The sequence below is a fragment of the Anolis carolinensis genome, unplaced genomic scaffold, assembly GCF_035594765.1.
Source record: "Anolis carolinensis isolate JA03-04 unplaced genomic scaffold, rAnoCar3.1.pri scaffold_9, whole genome shotgun sequence".
Classification (NCBI taxonomy): domain Eukaryota; kingdom Metazoa; phylum Chordata; class Lepidosauria; order Squamata; family Dactyloidae; genus Anolis; species Anolis carolinensis.
In genome coordinates this window covers 6,199,223-6,218,413 of record NW_026943820.1, presented here as the reverse complement: position 1 = coordinate 6,218,413, position 19,191 = coordinate 6,199,223, and the positions used below count along the sequence as shown (strand labels likewise).

Here is a 19,191-nt window from a genome sequence, read left to right as displayed (position 1 = left end):
GGCCACAAAGGGGTTAATATATGTGTGGAATAACGTGCAGTGTGGTAGAAAGAACTGTTGTCTGGTTGAGGCAGGTGTTGCCATGGATCTCCTTGATTAGCATTGAATAGACCTGCAGCTTGAAGGTCTGCCTGGTTAGTACTTGGAAGAATCCTTTACTGGGACATGTTAGCTGGGTGTGATTATTTAAGTTGTTTAGCATTGAATGGTCTTGTAGCTTCCAAGCCTGGCTGCTTCCTGCCTGAGGGAATCCTTTGTTGGGAGGTGTTAGCTGGGCCTGGTTGTTTCCTGTGTGGAATTCCCCTGTGTTCTGAGTGTTATTGTTTATTTAGTGTCCTGATTTTAGAGATTATATAGTTGTGTATTGTTATTAGAGCACAGTAATTATTATCCATTATATTGATAATGTTATATGATTTGCCTGGAACAGGATTATATGAGGTCCCTTCTACACAATGGTTTAAAATTCACACCGAAGTGGTGTTTTTTCTTATGTTTTTCTTTAGTTTTTTGCTGTGGCCTAGGAGGCAGCCTGGCTTTGAAGCTGCAAGGCTGTTTAGTATCAATCAAGGTGGGTCACAAAGGGGTGCATTCTGGTTTTTGGGGGTTTTTTGGCTTCATGGAGGTTAGTGATGTGTAGTTTGTTTGTAAGAACGTGTGGATGAGGGGTTGTGTTGTCAACTTTCTAGGTTGGGGGGCCTTTAGTTTTGTTGTTTTGCTCGGTGGATCGATGCCATTTTCCTTTTTTATATATAGATGTGTTGTCGAAGGCTTTCATGGCTGGAATTATCGAGTCCAACCCCGTTTGCATTGCAGTCAAAGCACAGTGTATGTTTATTCTAAATATACCCTGAGGAGGCAAATACTCTTTCCAATGAATGTCTCACCATTGAGTCTCAACCAATTCAACCTAGTTTGTGGCAGCCACACAAACAAAGTAGGATAACAACAACAACTTTCCGAGTAAGTATCACACAACACTCTCAGAGCAGGAACAGGAACATTTTTTCATGTTTCGTTACCTAGTGTAATTTATTGTGTAATTACGGTGAAAACAAATCACACATTTCATATGTTATTAGAAAACAATTCCAGATCTACATGTAAAAGTTTTTTTTTAAATATATATTTTCTTGCCTCATCATCTTTACAGGTTTACAAACATTAACACATTTTTATTTATTTAATTAAAATGACATTTTGCTGGATGTCCGTGCAATGAATCTCTATACAGTTATACCATTATCTAATACTAATGTCATTTATTGATTAACCCAATGATGGAGGCACATGCAAAAAGTTATATGTTCTGTATTGTAAATTCCAAATTAAAAATTAAATTAAGAAAAAGGTTTTGAATTCTATGCAAGAAGATAACAATAGCTTTTATATACCAAAATAAAGGTAGAAATTAGGTAGAAAACATATCAGCATTCAAAAATCAGGAGGAAAAGGAGGAGGCCTTGGCAAAACAATTTCGGTCTGAGTTGCCAGTCGACAGAAAACGCATTTGGTCTCCACTTCTTTTTCCTCGTTCTGAAAGATCAGGAAGGGCTTCTCGCAATTTTCACACTGGATTTTCAAAGGAAATAAAGTCATCGGTCATTCCAATATAAGATTCCTTTTTATTTCCGAAAAACAATAGGGCATATGGGTCTGTTCTGAGAAGATTTAAGAGCAACGGCTCAGAAGGAAAACAATTAAGGATTGATCACAACGGAAATGAAATTTACATCATACATATTCCTACAGTATGTACTAATGGGATTGCAGGCACAATCTGGCTCCAACCTTTGGTCTGTATTTATTTATTCACCTGTGAACTCAAACATATAAGTCTACTGCACCTGCCAGATGGCTGGATGGCCATCTGTCGGGGGGGGGGGGGTTTGATGGTGCTTTTCTTAAAGAATGGGGTTGGACTGGATGGTCCAACTCTATATTATTATTATTATTATTATTATTATTATTATTATCATTATCATTATCATTATTCAGAGGCTGGGTGGCCATCTGTCAGGGGGGTTTTGATGGTGCTTTTCCTGCATGACAGAATGGGGTTGGACTGGATGGTCTTTGGGGACCTCTTTCAACTCTATATTATTATTATTATTATTATTATTATTATTATTATTATCATTATCATCATCATCATCCTTACTGTATTATTACTGTTATTATTATTATTATTATTATTATTATTATTATTATTAAACAAGAGGCTGGGTGGCCATCTGTCAGGGAGGCTTTGATGATGCTTTTCCTGCATGGAAGAATGGGATTGGATTGGATGTTCTTTGGGGGTCTCTTCCAACTCTATATTATTATTATTATTATTATTATTATTATTATTATTATTATTACTGTATTATTACTGTATATTATTATTATTATTATTATTATTATTATTATTATTATTATTATTATTATTATTATTATTAAACAGAGGCTGGGTGGCCATCTGTCAGGGAGGCTTTGATGGTGCTTTTCTTGCAGAATGGGGTTGGACTGGATGGTCTTTGGGAGTCTCTTCCAACTCTATATTATTATTATTATTATTATTATTATTATTATTATTAATAATAATAATAACAACAGGCTGGGTGGCCATCTATTGTGGGGGCTTTGATGGTGCTTTTCTTGCATGGCAGAATGGGGTTGGACTGGATGGTCTTTGGGGGTCTCTTCCAACTCTATATTATTATTATTCAGAGACTGGATGGCCATCTGTCGGGAGGGCTTTGATGGTGCTTTTTCTGCATGGCAGAATGGGGTTGGACTGGATGGTCTTTGGGGCCTCTTCCAACTCTATATTATTATTATTATTATTCAGAGACTGAATGGCCATCTGTCGGGAGGGCTTTGATGGTGCTTTTCCTGTATGGCAGAATGGGGTTGGACTGGATGGTCTTCCAAGTCTATATTATTATTATTATTATTATTATTATTATTATTATTATTATTATTCAGAAGCTGGGTGGCCATCTGTCGGTATGATCAGTCAAATCATATACTGACCTTTGCTATCTTGGAACCGCTTGTTTTTATGGCTTGTATCACCAAAGGAACAGCATTTGCGTTTCCAATGTCCCACACTCTCAGAGTACAGTCCTAAAAGAGTTGGAATATTTCATTAATTAACAGATGCACATATTTTTCCTCTCCCATCAATAGAATGGGAAGGACAACAGCCTTATAAACAAGTATCTTGGTATCTCTACAAATGTCCTAATCCTTTTGCACACACCTAGCATTCTAGGTGCATTCTAATATTACATTTTCCCAGTAACTTTACTATTATGTCAATAGGTTTTCTGATACCTTTGAGGAAGAAACAAGCCTCTTCTTGTCATTACTGAGTGCAATGTCCATCACCCAATCGTCATGACCCTAGGGGGAAAAAATGATATATTTTTCATTAGGTAAAACAATAAGTAGAGTGCAAAGACGGTAGTTGTGGCAAGTAGTGAAATTATTGTGCATCTCTATATATAAAAGGCTTTTGGCGTCACGGCGACGCACAAAACAACAAAACCCAAAACTCCCCAAACTCCAAAATTTGCAACACAATCCATCACCCCCGCCTCCAGTAAGATACAACACAATTACACTACACACACAATCACAGGGCCAACAAAAGCCCAAAAACCGCAACAGCTGAACCAAACAAGCAATGCATGGCCGGGCAAAGCTAGTAATAATAATAATATGTTGGAATTTCAGAGCTAATTTCTAGGAGAGCAACACATCCTGTGCTCCGTTCCCAAAGTTAAAAGCTAGTATCGTACCTTCAAAGTGAGCTTTTTAAATGCTTCTCGTGAATCCCAGATAACAATTGTTTTGTCATAACCTCCAGATACCACAACTGATGCTGAAATATAAATGGCAATGTCATACGTGATTACATTATGTTTGGTTGCTAAATGAACCAAAGTGCACACTTGCATAATATATGTGACCATGAAAACAACTGAAATATTGTACAGTAGAGTCTCACTTATCCAACACTCGCTTATCCAACATTCTGGATTATCCAACGCATTTTTGTAGTCAATGTTTTCAATACATCATGATATTTTGGTGCTAAATTCGTAAATACAGTAATTACTACATAGCATTACTGCGTATTGAACTACTTTTTCTGTCAAATTTGTTGCTAAACATGATCTTTTGGTGTTTAATTTGTAAAATCATAACTTAATCTGATGTGTAATAGGCTTTTTCTTAATCCCTCCTTATTATCCAACATATTCGCTTATCCAACGTTCTGCCGGCCCGTTTATGTTGGATAAGTGAGACTCTACTGTACAATTGGCCCTCCGCATTCAAAAGACGATGGAGCCCTGTGACATTGAATAAATTTTGAATTGTTTTTATGCTTTGTTTTATTATGCTATTATTACTATGTTTTATTTTACTTCGATACTGTATAAGCATTGTATCAGATTGTTGTTGTGTGTCTTGTATGTATTTTATCTTGTTTCATTGTAATTGTTTTGGGCTTGGCCCTGTGTTAGCCGCCCCGAGTCCCTTCGGGGAGATGGAGGCGGGATAAAAATAAAGTTATTATTATTATTGTTATTATTATTTTATTATTACACAGCAAGCGAGATAGATATGCTGGATTTCGTATCACAAAATCACAAGTCGAACACTTCCCAAGTGTCTAGGACTGTGTGATGTATTTTCGGATGATGCGAAAGGGTGGCCTTTTGCAATTGACAGATCGTAATTTTGTCAATGTCTATTGTTTTCAAATGCCGGCTGAAATCTTTTGGCACGGCATCCAATGTGCCCATCACCACCGGGACCACCTGCACTGGTTTCTGCCAGAGTCTTTGAAGTTCAGTCTTGAGGTCCTGAGAGCGGCTGAGTTTTTCCTGTTGTTTTTCGTCAATGCGACTGTCACCTGGGATGGCAACATCAATGATCCAAACCTTTTTCTTTTCCACAACTGTGATGTCTGGTGTGTTGTGTTCCAGAACTTTGTCAGTCTGGATTCAAAAGTCCCACAGTATCTTTGCGTGCTCATTTTACTTTTGCAGGTTTGTGATCCCACCAGTTCTTTGCTGCTGGGAGGTGGTACTTGAGGCATAAGTTCCAATGGATCATTTGGGCCACATAGTTGTGCCTCTGTTTGTAGTCTGTCTGTGCGATTTTCTTACAGGAGCTGAGGATATGATCAATGGTTTCATCGGTTTCCTTGCACAGTCTGTATTTTGGGTCATCAGCTGATTTTTCGATCTTGGCCTTATTATTATTATTATTATTATTATTATTATTATTATTATTATTATTGTATGACACAGCAAACGAGATAGATATGCTGGATTTCGTTTCACAAAATCACAAGTCAAAGACTTCCCAAGTGTTTAGGATTATTGTTGTTGTTGTTGTGTCAGGGTGCAACAAAGAACAGCATCATCAAAGCTGGTCTTTTCGCAGCCTGACTACAAGAGGACAGAGGAAGGAGACCATTTGGCGGGATAGGCTGATTTATGACAGGGTCTGGTCTTCAAACGTGGGAAAGGACAAAAGGAAAGGGAGGTGTGGATGGAGAAGGAGGAGGGGGAAGGCAACAACCCCATATACTGAGGGGAAAAGCGGAAGAGAGTCAGTAAAAGCTTTTGCAGTCATCTTGGCAAGGCGGATTCAATAAAGTTTTCCATTGCGACCAGCGGTGTGAGCCTATTTCTTGGGTCCTACACCTTCCAGGAACGGACATGTTGTTGTTGTTGTTGTATGACACAGCAAACGAGATATATATGCTGGATTTCATATTGCAAAATCACAAGTCAAACACTTCCCAAGTGTTTTTTTTTAATTATTATTATTATTGTTTTTGTTGTTGTTGTATGACACAGCAAACGAGATATGTATGCTGGATTTCATATTACAAAATCACAAGTCGAACACTTCCCAAGTGTTTAGGATTGTTGTTGTTGTTGTTGTATGACACAGCAAACGAGATAGATATGCTGGATTTCGTTTCACAAAATCACAAGTCGAACACTTCCCAAGTGTCTAGGACTCTGTGATGTATTTTCAGATGATGCGCACAGATCCCAGTCGGGTGGCCTTTTGCATTATTATTATTATTATTATTATTATTATTATTATTATTATTATTTTCCTGTATGGCAGGGCATGAAGTGGAAAACCCTTGAAGTCTCTTGGATCTCTGTGGCCTTATTCTATGATCACTGAACTCACCATCTTTGCTAATGTCACAACAGCCAACAATGCCTATGTGGCCTTGTTCCAATGTAATAGGCCCGTGGGAACGAAACTCTCCCGTCCTGATATCCCATAACTTTACATCTTCATCCCAACCTGCTGTGCACAAGTAATGACCATCCAAGGAGAAACAGCAATCTGCAACGGCGTTGTTGTGTGCGCTGAAACAGATACTATAATCACTACAACGATATACTATGACATTTTACAAGATAATATATTGATGTATTGGGCAAGCACTATTTGATACTTTGGCATTAGTACTGCAGGGAATACCAGACGATAAGCTGCCAACCTGTATAATAATAATAATAATAATAATAATAATAATAATAATAATAATAATAATCTATTATAATGGTATATTTATATTACATGTAATATTACTAATAATATTACAATATAATGTTATAGTACAATATAGTAATATATAATGCTTATATTGTGCTATACTAATAATCTATATATATAAAAGAGTGATGGCATCACGGCGACCCACAAAACTACAGGCCCCCCAACCTCGAAATTTGACAACACAACCCATCATCCACGCCTCTAGGTTGATACAACAAAAAGAAAAGAAAAATAAAGTCCTAATTAGAGATAGAGAGGAATAATTGCTTTTATCCAATTGCTGCCAGTTAGAAGGCTACGTTCTTCCAACTTGGTCTCCTAGCAACCCAATAAAAAATAATAAAAAACACTAAAAAATTAATACAATAAAATACTATAATAACAGAAAATAACTAAAAATAATACATGAAAATAATAAAATATCATAAATAAAAATATAACTTACAATAAAATTAATTAAAAAATGCAAATAATGTCAAATAAAAATTACACAACAATTTTTAACCCATACCACCACCACTTTGCCACAGCCAACGTGTGCCGGGCACAGCTAGTATAATATATTGTATGTACATATTAATGTACGCCGCCCTGAGTCCCCTTCAGGGTGAGAAGGGCAGGATATAAATGTCGCTAATAAATAAATGATAAATAAATAAACCTGCTATCCTCATTACTTCTCATGCCACTTCTGTTTTAAAAAATTAGCATGGTTCTGAAATGCAGTCAGAGGCGGTCCAACCATAAGGCGAAATAGGCATTTGCCTGTGGCGCCATCGTCCCGGGGGCACCATCGTCCTGGGAGGAGGGCACCACTCTCCACCTCCTTCTCTTTCGGGCCTTCCAGCGGCCACGCAGACCCACCTTCGCACCACGCAAGCCTACCTTTGGGGCCTTCAGAGATTGTGAGGTCTGTAGGAACTTGGAAGCTAGGTATGTGGGGTTTATATATCTGTAGAAGGTCCAGGGTGGGAGAAAGAACTTTTCTTTGAAGCAGGTGTGAATGTTATAATTAATCACCTTGATTAGCATTTAATGGCCCTGTGGCTTCAAGGCCTGGCTTCTTCTTGCCTGGGAGAATCTTTTTTTGGGAGGAGTTAGCTGTCCCTGATTGTTTACTGTCTGGATTTCTTCTGTTTTCAGAGTGTTGTTCTTTATTTATTGTCCTGATTTTAGAGGGTTTTTTTTTTTAATACTGAGGGCTATCTGGGTTATCTAAGTCCACACTGCCCTATATCCCTGTTCAATGTTTAGTGCTAAATTTGCAAATATAGTAATTCCTACATAACATTACCATGTATTGAACTGCTTTTTCTATTGATTTGTTGTAAAACATGATGTTTTGGTGCTTAATTTTTAAAATCATAATGTAATTTGATGTTTTATAGGCTTTTCCTTTATACTTCCTTATTATCCAACATTTTCGCTTATCCAACGCTTTTATTTTTCAGTGATTGGTTTGGGGGGGCGCCAAAATTCTGTTCGCCTACACTTGAAAAATACCTAGGGCCGGCTCTGAATGCAGTCCATTGCAAATTTATTCATTTATTTACAGTATTTATATTCCGCCTTCCTCACCCCGAAAGGGACTCAAGGCGGATCACAATGCACATATACATGGCAAATATTCAATGCCATTATCAAGCATACGACATATACAGACAGACTATTAGAAGCTATTTAACATTTTTCCAGCTTCCGGCTTTATGAGGATATGCTCGATTCCACTGTGAAGCCAAGTCCTTTTGATGGTAGCACTTCCTCATGCTCTTCGCACGCCATCGGCAGTTTTATGGTATCAAAAATTAAGTTAAATTAACCTCCCCACATTAAGTGGTACCTAGAATTTTCTACTGACAGACACATCTGCTTTCAAGCTGCTTAGGTCAACAGCAAACTTTAACAGTTTGGCTTCTATCCATTCTGCAATTTAACAAACAGTAGTATAACAACAAAGCACATCATTGGCACATCACAATCTCTTACCTTTCTATTGCTATCGTAGTGGACTGTGATATCATATCCCAGAATTTGATAGACATGTCTGAGGATATCGTGGCTATGCGTTGGTTATGAGGATCAAAACGGCATTTTCTCACCGTGCTTCTGTGATGCTCTGAAAGTTTGCACGTCTAAAGTTAGTAAACTGCTTTTTGCACGTTTCATTATCTCAGAAAAGAATGACCATATTTCTCTGATTCTAAGGCACCACCACTGATTTAAGACAAGCCCTAATTTCAGTAGCAACAAAAATACATTAGATGCATCCGCGATTCTAAGATGCACCCCCAATTTTATGTAAGTGTTTTTGTGATAATGAGTGAAATCTATAATCTATATGTGTGCGTTCGTTCCAGAAAGCATTCCAGCAGTCAAGAGGTTAATTGCAGCGAGATTTGATTGATTGCTGGAAGGGCAAATGACAAAGACTTCCATTTGTGCTACATGACAGGAAGATACATCACAGGCTGTGGAATGCAAGAACGGACTTTGAGAGAAACGGACATGCTCCATGTTTGATCTTGCACATGCAACATGTGTCCTGATAGTTTTGGTCAATTAGCACTGTAAATAAAGCTTCAGTGCCGCTGAGATTCAGCAGATATAAATCAGCGAAGTTGTTGTTCTTGGTCGGTACCACTTTTGCCGTGTGCAGAGTGGTCTGGCGGATGGGCAGAGGTGAGACCTGGCTCATCAATCAGTCGGGCCCGCCGATTCTCTGACATTTTAGGGATAATAATATTATATAATTTATTTATATTCTTTTCTATCTGCCCAAGGGGACTCAGGGTGGATTACAGAACACATATACGGCAAACATTCAATGCTGTTATACAGTTAACAAGGACAGACAATACATAGACAGAGGTAAAGGCTTCTTCCCATCTTTTTCAATTTCCGGCATCTGGAGGCTGTGCTCAACTCTGGCCATGCCGGGGGGGGGGGGCTTCACCGTAGTAAATATTAGTTATTATGGTTTGCAAAGACACTGTGATGTATGTGTTAACTGGAAAATTGAGTACTGCCTGGAGAAGATGGCTCTGTACTCAGTGAGGCCTTGCTATTTCTGAGGCCTTGGTTGCTGCTTGAAAGGAGGATGAAGAACCAAGAGGAAAACTGAAGGTCACCGCAGACTTATATATGAGTATGTAGGGCCATATAAAATGACCTGAAGAACTTCAGTTGAAACAAGGTGTAAAGAAGTATGAATTTTAGTTTACTGATGTCATGTTTAACTGCGTTTTAAAAGTAATTTAAAACTGTGTTTTAAAAGAGTCAGTATTTCAGTTACTCTGCTCTCATGAGTGGTTGCCATAGAAACGTGGGCGGAGCCAACTGTCATTTGGCAGAAGAGAGTTTGAAAAGAAACTCAGTCAGTCTGTGGTCAGAGAACTATAGGGAAGGTTGATTTTAGAGTCTGTGTTCTGTTGAGACACAGGGAAGGCTGATTCTCAGTTGGAGAATCAGGGAGACTCAAATGTTTGGTTTTTGAATCAGTTTAAAATAAGTTTGGTGACTTATTTTAAGGTAGTCTGTTTCCAGATAAGGAACAGATAGTCTGTGACTGAAATTCACAGGGTGACTGCAGGTTAAAGCAGTGGAGAAAGAAGTGATGTTTGAATCACTCATTCTGTTATTGCAACTATTAATCTAAGTGCCTCAAACAAGAAGAGAAGTTATTGTAACCATTAAGCTTGTGCCTGAATAAACTTGTTATTGTTCTCTCAAACATCTCAGTCTCTGTCATATATACACACATCAAGAATAAAGAAGAAGAAGAAAGAAAAACCAAGATTTAAAAATCTCCTCTCTAAGTAGCCAGTGACTAAATCTTCCAATAGTGGTGGCAAGAGTTGATAATCCCCTTAACATTTGGTGGCAGCATTATAAAAGCATCTTTATATTGGTGGCAGTGGATATATAATATAAATATAATTAATTAATAGGAACTCCTCCACATCTCCGCAATCGGTGTCAGAGGTGGGATTTTTGGAAGGATTTCTCCCCCTTTCTGACATCTCCACTCAAGGTTCTCACTAGGAACAAATAAAAATATGTTGACCAAAGTCTAAAAATATTACCTCTGATGTATGCCACTGGTTTAGCGTGTTCCATATCGCAGATGAACAAAGCATTTTCCAAATCGGAACCAGAGACGACATATTTACCATCATGAGAAATGTCACATGTGGTTATAACTCCATCCTGCTCTAAAGACCACTAGAGAGGAAAACAAGAACGGTTAAGTTTATGCTTCAAGGGGAATAACAACAGCCTAGAGTTCCATGATTTCGTAAAACTTTAGTTCCTAATTAATAGAGAGACTTTCAAAAAGTTGATTACATACAAGCACTTTTCCTGTTTCAACGTCCCAGGCCTTTAGACTCTTATCATACGATGCTGTTATCAACCTAGATAATTAAAGAAATTGCATGTTCAAAGGCAGCAAAAACAAGCAATTTAGACATACTGTATATACTCGAGTATAAGCCTAGTTTTTCAGCCCTTTTTTTAGGACTGAAAAAGCCTCCCTTGGCTTATACTCGGGTGAGGGTCCTGGATGGCTTATATTTGGGTCAGCTTATACTTGAGAATATATGGTACATTTATTATTTTTCTCTATTATTATTGGTACAGTAGAGTCTCACTTATCCAACACTCGCTTATCCAACATTCTGGATTATCCAACACATTTTTGTAGTCAAGGTTTTCAATATATCGTGATATTTTGGTGCTAAATTCATAAATACAGTAATTACTACATAGCATTACTGCGTATTGAACTACTTTTTCTGCCAAATTTGTTGTCTAACATGATGTTTTGGTGCTTCATTTGTAAAATCATAACCTTATTTGATGTTTAATAGGCTTTTCCTTAATGCCTCCTTATTATCCAACATATTCACTTATCAAACATTCTGCCGGCCCGTTTATGTTGGATAAGTGAGACTCTACTGTATTATTACATTTATTATTTTACTCTATTATTATTACATTTATTATTGTACTCTATTATTGTTGCTACTATTACATTTATTTTACTTTATTTTTATTATTATTAATAATACATTTATTATTTCACTCTGATCTTATTATTATTATTATTATTATTATTATTATTATTATTATTATTATTACATTTATTATTCTACTCTATTTATTATGACATGTATTATTTTCCTGTATTTATTATTATTATTACATGTATTATTTTACTCTATTATTATTAAAAGGATACATAAGCACATTTACATTGAAGAAGATGAGAATAATGATTGGATCAGAGTTGGACAGTCTTATCTTAAATTTGAGCTTTATGTAACTATTCAAAAACATTTAACCTACTGATGCCTCAATTAATATAATTTTTGGTATCTATTTTTATTTCTGAAATTTACCACCTTCGGCTTATACTTGAGGCAATGATTTCCCAGTTTTTTTGTGGTAAAATTAGATGCCTCGGCTTATATTCGAGTCGGCTTATATTCGAGTATATACGGTATATTTTGTTGGTGCTGTAAAGCGCCTGATTCCTTGCCTCCATTAATCCTTACATATGTGTTTAACAAAAGGTTAATAATAATTAATAATAATAATAATTATACATTAATAAAATACTACTAATAATAATACGTTAATAATAATAATAATATGTTAATAATAATAATAATACATTAATAAAATACTAATAATATTTTGAATATTATTTTGGAATATTTTCAAGCTGCATTGATTGATTCAATCAATGCAGAATCTGTGGAAACCGAGTCCTGACCGCATGCATACATGTATTTTGGAAACATCATAATTCCACTGAATTAAACTAGGATTTTTGAGCTAGGACTGCACTGTCTGTTCTTTTTTGCAATTGTTCCTTCCCTGGAAATTATAAAGGGAAATCATTCAGTTCACTGTATGATTAGTTTTTTAATATTACTTAATACTATATGAAATACTAGCTGTGCCCGGCCACGCGTTGCTGTGGCAAAGTGGTGGTGGTATTGGTTAAAAATTATTGTGGAATTTTTATTTGACGTTATTTGTATTTTTTAATTAATTTTATTGTAACTTATCTTTTTTATTTATTATATTTTATGATTTTTAGTTATTTTGTTATTATAGTATTTTATTGTATTAATTTTTTAGTGTTTTTAATTATTTTAGTGTTTATTTTTTATTGTATTATTTGTATTTATTTATTTTTTATTCTTTTATTAACACTGGGCTGAGTGGGTTGCTAGGAGACCAAGTGGGCGGAGCTTAGCCTTCTAACTGGCAGCAATTGGATAAAAACAATTATTCCTCTCCCTCTAATTAGGACTTCATTTTTCTTTTCTTTTTGTTGTCGGAACCTAGGGGCAAGGATGGTGGGTTGTGTTGCCAAATTTCTAGGTTCTGGGGCTTGTACTTTTGTTGTTTAGTGGAGGAACGGACACTATATATAGATAACAAATCACCTTTTATTATCTGGACTCAAGCAGCATTCAGAAACTGGCCCAGTGTGCTCGTTCTCAAACGTCTGAATAGATTGAGCACTGACAGTGTCCTTTAACAAATAAAGACAGGTTTAGTTGTTAAGTAGTTCATAAGTATAAAACAAAAAGTGCAAGTTATAAACATGGCACTATTTGAACAGGAACGGGCTGTTTTCAATAGACAATTGCACAGTGTTTTACTCAATCTAAAAGTACATGCACACATTACATTTATACAGTGAACTTCGCAATGCATAGAATGAATTCTTTCAAATATTAATATAATTTTAATACAGATCCCTATAAAACAAACTAAAAGGTGTAACATTAATTTTTTAAAAATTACAGTAGGTTCCTTAATGAAGAAAGCATATATGTGACAAATAGCTGCGTTATCAGCTAATGATTTTTGAGGTCTGCAGTCCGTATAATATAATATAATATAATATAATATAATATAATATAATATAATATAATATAATATAATATAATAATATGTAATTAATGTATGATATGGGTGAATCATGGTTCTGATTTTAAAACAATGCAATTACTTATTACATAGTGTTTTACTCAATCTAAAAGTACATACACACATTACATTTATACAGCGGCCTTTGCAATGCATAGAATGAATTCTTTCAAATATTAAAATAATTTTAATATGGATCCCTATGAAATAAACTAAAAGGTATAATATAATATAATATAATATAATATAATATAATATAATATAATATAATATAATATAATATAATATACAGTAGAGTCTCACTTATCCAACACTCGCTTATCCAACGTTCTGGATTATCCAACGTATTTTTGTAGTCAATGTTTTCAATATATCGTGATATTTTGGTGCTAAATTCATAAATACAGTAATTACTACATAGCATTACTGCGTATTTAACTACTTTTTCTGCCAAATTTGTTGTCTCACGTGATGTTTTGGTGCTTCATTTGTAAAATCATAACCTAATTTGATGTTTAATAGGCTTTTCCTTAATCTCTCCTTATTATCCAACATATTCGCTTATCCAACGTTCTGCCGGCCCGTTTATGTTGGATAAGTGAGACTCTACTGTAATATAATATGTAATTAATGTATTATATGGGTGAATCATGGTTCCGATTTTAAAACAATGCAATTACTTATTATTTATTGTTACAATATTGCTATTTTTATCCTATTTTTATACTGTGGATTGCTTTTTATTTTTTATTGTGTTGTCAGGCTTTGCCCCATGTAAGCCGCCCGAGTCCCCTTGGGGAGATGGTGGCAAGATATAAAAATAAAGTTATTATTATTATTATTGACACAACAACATTGTATGACACAGCAAGCAAGATAGACATGCTGGATTTCGTTTCACAAAACCACAAGTCGAACACTTCCCAAGTGTCTAGGACTGTGTGATGTATTTTCGGATGATGCGCGCAGATCCCAGTAGGGTGGCCTTTTGCAGTTGGCAGATCGTAATTTTGTCAATGTCTATTGTTTCCAAATGCCGGCTGAGATCTTTTGGCACGGCACCCAGTGTGCCCATCACCACCGGGACCACCTGCACTGGTTTCTGCCAGAGTCTTTGAAGTTCAATCTTGAGGTCCTGAGAGCGGCTGAGTTTTTCCTGTTGTTTTTCGTCAATGCGACTGTCACCTGGGATGGCGACATCAATGATCCAAACCTTGTTCTTTTCCACAACTGTGAGGTCTGGTGTGTTGTGTTCCAGAACTTTGTCAGTCTGGATTCGGAAGTCCCACAGTATTTTTGCATGCTCATTTTCCAATACTTTTGCAGGTTTGTGATCCCACCAGTTCTTTGCTGCTGGGAGGTGGTACTTGAGGCATAAGTTCCAATGAATCATTTGGGCCACATAGTTGTGCCTCTGTTTGTAGTCTGTCTGTCCAATTTTCTTACAGCAACTGAGGATATGATCCATGGTTTTGTCAGTTTCCTTGCACAGTCTGCATTTTGGGTCATCAGCTGATTTTTCGATCTTGGCCTGAATTGCCTTTGTTTTGATGTCTTGCTCCTGAGTTGCAAGGATCAGGCCTTCTGTCTCCTTCTTCAGGGTCCCATTTGTGAGCCAGAGCCAGGTCTTCTCCTTGTCAGCTTTTCCTTCAATTTTGTCAAGGAACTTTCCATGCAATGTTTTGTTGTGCCAGCTGTCAGCTCTAGTTTGTAGTGCAGTTTTCTTGTACTGGTTTTTGTCTGCAGTGCTTTGAGGAGTTTCTGATTTTTGACTTCAGTCAAAGCAGGTTCTTCACTTTGCTTTACATATTCTGCCAGGGCATGTTCTTCTTCTTTGACTGCTTGTTTTACTTGTAAGGGTCCTCTGCCCCCTGATCTTCTAGGTGATTATTATAATTATTATTTGCTTGGGGTTTATAGCAAACTTACCCAGAGTTTCACGGTGCTGTCATACGAGCCTGAAATGACTTTTGTGTCGTCGAAACAGAAATGACAGGAAATCACGGTATCGGAATGTCCTCTTAAGATTTTGAAATGAATCTGTTGAAAGGACAGAAGAAAAGCACTCTTGCGCTTATTTTCCACCATTGTTTTTTGTAATTGCGACACTATGATTTTGCTTGAACGGTAAACTAAATTAGAACTGATCTCCTGCGGCCTGACCTTGGCGAGCTTCTCGTGGTCTCCTTCCCACGGCTCCAGCAATGGGCCCGAAACGGCCAAGGGGTCGGTCTCCTGGATTGACTGCCGAGGCTTCTTTGGGAAGGCGGACACCTTCCTGGCGGCCTTCCCCGCCTTCAGCCAGCGCTCTTTCCGCTTGATATTATCATCACTCGACATGATTACAGCGCTGTGGCTCTGCTCCAACTGCCGCACTGCCTTTTGCGGAACCCTGGGCTTTGCAGTTCAGGGGTCGGCTTTGAAAATTCTCAGCTCCCGGGCCTTACGGAACTATAAACCCCAAAATTCCACAGTTAAAGTGGAACAACAGTACATTTTAGCAGCGCCGTGTGATAATCTCCTTCCAAAAAAATTCCCACTCTCCGTTGTGCTTTCCAATTAAATCTTAATACAGGGATACCTTGACTCAAGAGTTTAATTTGTTCAGTGACCAGTTCAAACGACAGCTCTTAACTCAAAATGCTCTTAAGTCAGGACACTCTTAAGTCAAGTCCCCACTGTACTACATGATGGTATTTATTTGTTGTTAAACAGAATCATATAAATTGGAAGAGACCCCAAGAGCCATCCGATCCAACCCAAATTGCTCTTAAGTCAGGACACTCTTAAGTCCCCACTGTACTACATGATGGTATTTATTTGTTGTTAAACAGAATCATATAAATTGGAAGAGACCTCAAGAGCCATGCGATCCAACCCAAATTGCTCTTAAGTCAGGGCACTCTTAAGTCAAGCCCCACTGTATTACATGATGGTATTTGTTGTTAAACAGAATCATATAAGTTGGAAGAGACACCAAGAGCCACCCGATCCAACCCAAATTGCTCTTAAGTCAGGGCACTCTTAAGTCAAGTCCCCACTGTATTACATGATGGTATTTGTTGTTAAACAGAATCATATAAATTGGAAGAGACCTCAAGAGCAATCCGATCCAACCCTAATTGCTCTTAAGTCAGGACACTCTTAAGTCAAATCCCCACTGTACTACATGATGGTATTTATTTGTTGTTAAACAGAATCATATAAGTTGGAAGAGACCCCAAGATCCATCCGATCCAACCCTAATTGCTCTTAAGTCAGGACACTCTTAAGTCAAGTCCCCACTGTACTACATGATGGTATTTATTTGTTGTTAAACAGAATCATATAAATTGGAAGAGACCCCAAGAGCCATCCGATCCAACCCAAATTGCTCTTAAGTCAGGACACTCTTAAGTCCCCACTGTACTACATGATGGTATTTATTTGTTGTTAAACAGAATAATATAAATTGGAAGAGACCTCAAGAGCCATCCGATCCAACCCAAATTGCTCTTAAGTCAGGGCACTCTTAAGTCAAGTCCCCACTGTATTACATGATGGTATTTGTTGTTAAACAGAATCATATAAGTTGGAAGAGACCCCAAGAGCCACCCGATCCAACCCAAATGGCTCTTAAGTCAAGACACTCTTAAGTCAAGTCCCCACTGTACTACATGATGGTATTTATTTGTTGCTAAACAGAATCATATAAATTCGAAGAGACCTCAAGAGCAATCCGATCTAACCCAAATTGCTCTTAAGTCAGGACACTTTTAAGTCAAGTCCCCACTGTACTACATGATGGTATTTATTTGTTGTTAAACAGAATCATGTAAGTTGGAAGAGACCCCAGGAGCCATCTGATCCAACCCAAATTGCTCTTAAGTCAAGACACTCTTAAGTAAAATCCCCACTGTACTACATTACGGTATTTATTTGTTGTTAAACAGAATCATATAAGTTGGAAGAGACCTCAAGAGCCACCCGATCCAACCCAAATTGCTCTTAAGTCAAGACACTCTTAAGTCAAGTCCCCACTGTACTATATGATGGTATTTATTTTTTGTTAAACAGAATTATATAAGTTGGAAGAAACCCCCAAGAGCCATCCGATCCAACCCTAGAAGAGACCACCACATTCCTCCGAGGCAGCATATTCTACCGTCAAACAGCTCAGATCCTTACTTGTTTTGGTGGAATTCCTTTCCCTGCAATTCAGATCCATTGCTCTGTAGTGTCATTGTCTCCAGAGCAACAGAAAATAAGCCTACTCCCTTCTCCTCAATATAATAATAATAATAATAATAATAATAATAATAATAATAATAATAATAATTTTATTTATATTCCACCCTATCTTCCCAAGAGGACGGAGGGTGGATTACAATACACATACAAAGCAAACATTCAATGCTGTTTGGACCGACCTAACAAAACAGACAGAAAGGAGGGATGTTGTGTTTGGTCCAGCTTCAGTGCCTTGGAGGTTGTGCTTGGGTTCAGCCACAGGGTGGTGCTGTTGCTCCATTTTCTATGACAGAGAGACATCAGGACTTCCTTCTTCTTTTCAGTCATCAGCATTTTATGGTGTCGTAAAATACCCCCCCCCCCCCCCTGCTAAATTAGAGGTACCTAATTTCTGGTTTCGAACTGGCTACCTTTCCGTTGGCAGATCTTATTACTTATTAAGCCCATCCTGGAAAGTAGGATTATTAGGAAGAATTAGGAGGTGGAAAATGCTGAAAGACATCAATAGAAACCACCTGGATTTCCCGTCTTGGACAAACAAGCTGCATATACAAGAGGTTGTTGTTGTTATTATTATTATTGTTATTATTATTTTATTATGACACAGCAAACAAGATAGATATGCTGGATTTCGTTTCACAAAATCACGTCGAACACTTCCCAAGTGTCTAGGACTGTGTGATGTATTTTCGGATGATGCGTGCAGATCCCAGTAAGGTGGCCTTTTGCAGTTGGCAGATCGTAATTTTGTCAATGTCTATTGTTTCCAAATGCCGGCTGAGATCTTTTGGCACAGCACCCAGTGTGCCCATCACCACTGGGACCACCTGCACTGGTTTCTGCCAGAGTCTTTGAAGTTCAATCTTGAGGTCCTGATAGCGGCTGAGTTTTTCCTGTTGTTTTTCTTCAATGCGACTGTCACCTGGGATGGCAACATCAATGATCCAAACCTTGTTCTTTTCCACAACTGTGATGTCTGGTGTGTTGTGTTCCAGAACTTTGTCAGTCTGGATTCGGAAGTCCCACAGTATCTTTGCGTGCTCATTTTCCAATACTTTTGCAGGTTTGTGATCCCACCAGTTCTTAACTGCAGGGAGGTGATACTTGAGGCATAAGTTCCAATGAATCATTTGGGCCACATAGTTGTGCCTCTGTTTGTAGTCTGTCTGTGCAATTTTCTTACAGCAGCTGAGGATATGATCAATGGTTTCATCTGTTTCCTTGCACAGTCTGCACTTTGGGTCATCAGCTGATTTTTCGATCTTGGCCTTGATTGCATTTGTTCTGATGGCTTGCTCCTTATTAATTATTATTATTATTATTATTATTATTATTATTATTATTATTATTATTATTATTATTATTATTATTTGCCTCACAGAACAAAACTAGTGTGCTAGGAGACATGATGACATCCCCAAT

At 37.2% G+C, this 19,191-nt stretch overlaps 1 protein-coding gene across 3 annotated transcripts; it reads right to left on the bottom strand.

Annotated features, from left to right (window-relative positions):
- Positions 1-710: 710 nt before the first annotated feature.
- Positions 711-19,063, bottom strand: wdr88 (WD repeat domain 88). Of its 3 annotated transcripts, XM_062961739.1 has the most exons (11): positions 15,703-19,063; positions 15,469-15,579; positions 13,050-13,138; positions 10,940-11,003; positions 10,674-10,812; positions 8,578-8,707; positions 6,214-6,398; positions 3,789-3,871; positions 3,322-3,390; positions 3,019-3,111; positions 711-1,572 (listed from the first exon to the last, which is right to left on the bottom strand). In XM_062961739.1, the coding sequence occupies exons 1-11, from the start codon at positions 15,877-15,879 to the stop codon at positions 1,435-1,437; spliced, it is 1,278 nt and encodes a 425-aa protein (XP_062817809.1). In that variant the 5' UTR covers positions 15,880-19,063; the 3' UTR covers positions 711-1,434. The 3 variants fall into 3 exon arrangements, with proteins under 3 accessions (XP_062817809.1, XP_062817808.1, XP_062817810.1); XM_062961738.1 differs by having other exon boundaries at positions 15,469-19,063; XM_062961740.1 differs by lacking the exons at positions 711-1,572; positions 3,019-3,111; positions 3,789-3,871 and having other exon boundaries at positions 3,321-3,390; positions 15,469-19,063.
- Positions 19,064-19,191: the final 128 nt, after the last annotated feature.